The 5,627-nt window shown below is 52.0% G+C and overlaps 1 protein-coding gene across 1 annotated transcript; it reads right to left on the reverse strand.

Moving 5' to 3' along the window:
* Positions 1-650: 650 nt before the first annotated feature.
* On the reverse strand, positions 651-4,699 carry LOC123054335 (protein ECERIFERUM 26-like). The gene is made up of 2 exons (XM_044478087.1): positions 4,054-4,699; positions 651-1,682 (listed from the first exon to the last, which is right to left on the reverse strand). Exons 1-2 carry the CDS (start codon positions 4,507-4,509, stop codon positions 855-857), a joined length of 1,284 nt encoding a protein of 427 aa, XP_044334022.1. The 5' UTR covers positions 4,510-4,699; the 3' UTR covers positions 651-854.
* Between the last annotated feature and the right edge of the window lie 928 nt (positions 4,700-5,627).

Raw genomic sequence — 5,627 nt, forward strand, 5'->3', positions numbered from 1 at the left:
GTTTTTTTTGTTTCTTGTTGCTGCATTATATATTTGTGGGAGCTTAGATGTGATATCCTTAAAAAACATATAGATGTGAATTAGTCAAACTGAAAAAGAAACGGAGGGAACACCTCTTAAAGGAAGGGACAGTCTTCTATCTGATGTGGATTCCTACGAATTATTGTGTGGTTCCGGATACAGGCCCCTCTGTCCTCGCTTTTTGGACACATCTAGATGTGATATAGTTATGTCATATGTAAGCTGATGTCCACTCTGTTTGTGGTCTATTTTTTGTTTTAGTTTTTTATTTCTTTCTGCTGCATTATATATTTGTAGAAGCTTAGATGTGACATCCTTAAAAAACATATAGATGTGAATTAGACAAACTGTTTTGTAATTCCATAGGGGTATGGACTGAAGTAACCACTAATCCAGGAAAGATAGATTTTTAGCTGGAAAAACCGAAAAAGCCAATACGTCATGTATCAAAACAATATCCTGCATTCGGCCGACGTAGTTAGCGTAGTCATCTTCTACAAATGGATCGACTATGTCTGGCTTACTCCTTTAAAACCGAATAATAATAACATAATTGTTAGAGGCTTATGCGTATCAAATCAAACACCCATAGACCAAGCAATTCGAGGTTTACCTCCAAGCCAGTCCTCTAAACTAGTTTGACAAATCATTGCAATCCTGGGTACATTCTGATAAGTTATTGAAGCAACTTATTTCGTAACATCGTACATTCGTACCACACACACAGCCGATCACACCACAACCGCATCGACCACTGAAATAACCCCAGCAAATCACGCTCGAAAACTACCAAACGTAAGGTCGTGCCAACTGAAAACCACCCGGCTGAAGTTTCAGGGAGCCGGCTGCAGGAGCGTGTTCCCGAGCGCGGCGCGGAGGGCCTCCGCCTCGTCCTTGGGGAGCACCGCCGTGACGACGCGGCCGCGCCCATCGGCGTCCGGCTGCACCAGCACGGCGCCCTCCTCGCCGACGCCGTCCAAGCCGTACTCCACGTGCGCGGGCCTCTGCCCCTTGATCTCCAGCCCGTACAGGTCCACCTGCTCCATGTCCACGAACGTCAGGTTGGCGCCGTAGATGACCACGTCCCCCGGGAAGGACACCACCGCCGCCGTCTCGTCGACGACGTTCTCGGCCAGCAGCGCCGCCAGCTCGGACACGTCGGACTTGGCCGGCGGCGAGCCCGCCTCCACGTACCCGACCCTCTGCTCGTTGGCCAGGGAGTCGCCGCTCCTGGCCGACATGTCGTTCCTCACCACCGTCACCGTCTTCACCTCCTTGCCGGCCCTGATCTTCGCCACCGTCTGCCACAGGAGCGCCGAGATGAGCTCGAAGGCGCCGCCGGCAGCCGCTGGCTCCTGCTGCTGCAGCCTCGTGAGCATCGGCTCGGTGACGTGGAAGGAGTAGCCCGCCATGTCGACGCCGGCGGGGACAAACCAGTAGTCCTCGATGGGCCCGACCGGCTTCACGGAGCGCGGCACGGCGGCGTCGGCAGGCGCGCGGTCTTGCGGCTCGTTCCTGGGGTTGACGGTGACGGCGTCTGGCGTCTTGCCGCCCAGTATCTTTGCCCAGTGGTTGAAGCAGGTGGTCGCCGTCGCTACGTCGCCGATGAGGTGCGCCCAGCTGAACCCCAGCGCCATCGCTCCACACTTGAAGTTTGTGACCTGCGAAGCTCATTCAGTCGGAGGAAGCGCTGTCATTTTTACAACTTGGAGCTGAAATCAGTTCCAGTGCTACTAGTAGTTTACTACTACCTCCTTTCTGATTTATAGGGTTCAATTCAAAAATCTCGTCAATCAAGGTAGATGATGAGTGATGGAATAATTTTTATAGTTTGCAAAAGCACTCAATTAGTGTGCCCATTTTCTTCACAAAATTGTGTTTACAATGCATTAATTGCAATGCATGCATGAATAAAGTACATGCATTAGTCAACTTTCTCTTAATCCTCGAATGCAATGATTTAATGTATCTATCTGAACATGTGATGGAAAAAAATCAAATTGAGACTTATAAAGTGGGAAATCTAAAATTTTGAGATAAGCCCTATAAACCGAAAAAGAGGGAGTATTCGGAAGCCAGTTGGCCAAGCAACATGGAGTATTGGAGTGCAAAGCTTGGGACCGAAACTAGACGGACGACTTGGCCACATAAGTTGAGACACGGTGGCCCTACTCCATCCACATGGCAAAGCCGATCATAAATTCATAATGCACCACCGGCAATGACGGCGATCCGTAAAACATTTATGCTGACTGCAAGCGCACACGCATCCTTAAATGATCGTCTTCAGTCCGAGCGTTGGGTCGTCTTCAGTGTGAGTCTTCGCTCTTCTACCTACTTGGGCTCACTGTTGTCAAATGAACGCACGCATGGCTAACTAGGCATGCTAGCTTAGGCGCTTCACTGGTGAAGTTCAGGGATACAGCGTATTACTGAACTTCAAGCACCGAGAGAGTAACCGGTCGAAACTAAGTTACAATGAAAACTACTCTCTCCGTTCTTAAATATTTGTCTTTTTAGAGATTTTAAATGGACTACCACATACGTATGTATATAGATATATTTTAGAGTGTAGATTCACCCATTTTGCCCCGTGTGTAATCACTTATTGAAATCTTTAGAAAGACAAATATTTAGGAACGGAGGGAGTAGGTGAGAAGTGGGAACTGGTTTTGAAACATTTCAAAAATTGTCAAAAACAATACAGTATATTAAGAGGTTGATGTTCTATTATTAGCATGTGAAATTCAAGTTTAGACACAAAATCATTTGCGAGGAATTAAAAAAACAAATTCGGCAATAGATAGTGGCTTTTACTGTTTGGCACTAGTACTACTCATTGCTGAATTTGTAAAAAACCATGCCTCATAAATTAATTTGTGTTTGAACTTGGAATTTTATATGTCAACACAGAGCCATCTCTTCAACATACTCTATTATTTTCAGAAATTTCTGAAACTTCCTTTTGGCCAGGATAAACTTCTAATTTGCGATGTCAGTGGAGTACATAGTTTTCACATGGTTTTCACCCGATATTCTCTAGCACCAATACTGGTGGTAGGATCAAATTCAGCTGGATCGTCCTTTTGTCGAGTTTGATGTATGATAGATTGATGGTTTGGTTGGAATTCAATTCAAGAGAGGTTGGCAGCTGAGATGTGGTACGAGTAGTAATCTCGGATGGAAAGGAAAACTGAATTACAGTACGTACGTACGTACACAATTTGCACTGACACCGGTTCTTGTCTCAGCAGAGGCAGACGTGGTGCAGTTAATACCAGCGCTGCCGACGCCTATTGGCAGGCCCCGGTACGGGCGCAATGAATGATGTATTGAAGTAAATCGCACATGATCTGCACAGTGGAACACCACTTACTTTTTCACCTTCCACATGCCAAAATTTTCTCGTCCAGTGTATCATCGTCAGTTGATTCAGCAGTGCATCACCATATTGGAACAAGATTTTGCTGGATGAAATCCCGATCATGCACATCGGTGGGATGCCCTATCCTACCGCTGAAACCGCCTCACCTGCTTCGCATGATCCCTGTGCATCGTACCACTACACTCTACTAACGATTTAAGAAGAGCGCCCTTTCAGTCCCCACGAACTAGAAATGCCGGATGCCGGATGCAGCAGCAATCAATCAATCAGTTTGCTCCCAGTCCCAGCAACATCAGCCGGGCGCAATAATGGCTTCCGATTTTGAGGCCCATACCCAGTTCTAGCATAATTTCTTGATGGTTACACCTACAGCTGCGAACCACACCGAAAGCTACATCTTTTGATGATCATCTAATCCTTATCCCGCGTCAAGAACCGGTCGCGCCAAGCCAGCCAGATCGACCTCTGGTAAAAAGTACTAAAATCTCTATCTACTTACAATGTCAACAATCCTCGCAAGCAACTCCCGATTGAAGATTCAACGGGCCGAGCAGTTGTTTAATCGAATAAGTGGTACTGTTTCATTTCATTATCGGGGTATGATTGGATTGGAGGCGAACGAGAATGGTGGACGGTGGTTTGTTTACCTGGACGTAGAGCAGCGGGGAGAAGAAGAGCTCGGGGCCGAGCACCTTGTCGTAGCAGAGCTGGCGGACGCGGTCGACGGCGTCGTCGCGGAGCCACTCGTCCAGCGCGCGCTCGCACTGCGCCTCCACGATGCGCACGCCGCAGTCGTTGCACTTGACGTAGGGCCGGCGCGAGGCCTCCTGCTCGTCGTCGGCGGGGCGGCGGACGCGGCCGGCGACGGGGTAGTAGGCGTCGAGCCAGGGGAACATGGGGTCCTTGAGCACCTTGGTGGTCACCCCGCGCACCACCTCCCCCGCCGCGTAGTAGTACACCCCGCGCAGGTAGTGCAGCCGGAACGCCAGGTCCGCGTCCCCCAGCTCGTACCCCTCCACCTCCGTCACCGAGCTCGGCACCACCGTCGACAGCCGGTGCCCGTGCACCGCCGCCGCCGCCGTCTTTTCCCCCTCCAGCACCATGCCGATCGCGCCGCGCAACAGCTGAGTATGCGTGCAAGCTCGCGAGTCCCTTCTCGGGCCAGGCTAGGCTAAGCTGCGCTCGCTCGCTCGCTGTGGAGTGCTGGTGCGCGGCCTCGGTTTGTTGGTGGGACGCGTGTGGGGGTGGCGTATATATCCGGCCCGGGATGGGTGGATGGACGGAAGCCGGCACACGGCAGCTCGCCGGTAACCGTTTGGGGTTTAAATACGGGCGCGGGCGGGGTTGGTTGGGGAGGTGAGCAACGGACGGACGGACGGATGGACTCGACTCGGCGGCTCCGACCCGCGCGCGCGCTGACCGGGTGACGAGGCGGTGCACGGTTGCCGGGCGGCGGCGGTGAATTGATGGCTGGCTCGCCGGGCGGGATGCCCCGCGCCGTGCGCGCACTGTTTTGCGTGGCTGGGTTCTCCGGATGTCGGATCTCATGGTCCTCGCCGGGTGATCTGTACAAGGATGGCGAAGGAATGTAGTACGCCAAGTGGGATTGGATCTGAGGCCAATTCCACCGCACGATCTCAAACGGACGTCCGGTTTGATCGGATTTCGTCCCTTTGAGGCAGCAATGGTTTCGCCCATATCCACTTCTGTTCGTTAGGGTGTTGGTGCGCCCAACGCGCAGCCACACCTCAAATCATGTCCGGGATGGACGTGATTAAAAAAAAGAAAAACTACAATAAAATGCCAAAAAATAAATAAACGCAAATAAAAAAAAATCATAAATTAACCATCACGGGCACAAAACGGCCCTGTTCCACGGTTCACATTGCCATAATTAACATTAGAAAAACGCCGCCCGCACGCTCCTGCCGTGGCCGCTGTTGTCGTCGTCGTCGCTGACGACGTTGACGTAGTCCGGCGGCGTCCAGAGGTGGGACGGCGGTGCGTGGTACACGGGGGGCGGGCTGGAAGGCGGGAGGTGCCTACACCACCTCCTCCCGTGGCGACGCCTCCTGCTCCGGTGACCGCGGCGGCGTGGGGCACCAGTTCACGCCCCCACGGCGTCGGCCATCTCCGGGGCCGTGCACGACCAGCTCCACTGCTGGCCCACCAGGCCCGGGTGGAACGCGGCCACCGGCTCCTCCCTCCATCACCTCCTCCG

This window comes from Triticum aestivum, chromosome 2D (assembly GCF_018294505.1).
Source record: "Triticum aestivum cultivar Chinese Spring chromosome 2D, IWGSC CS RefSeq v2.1, whole genome shotgun sequence".
Taxonomy (NCBI): domain Eukaryota; kingdom Viridiplantae; phylum Streptophyta; class Magnoliopsida; order Poales; family Poaceae; genus Triticum; species Triticum aestivum.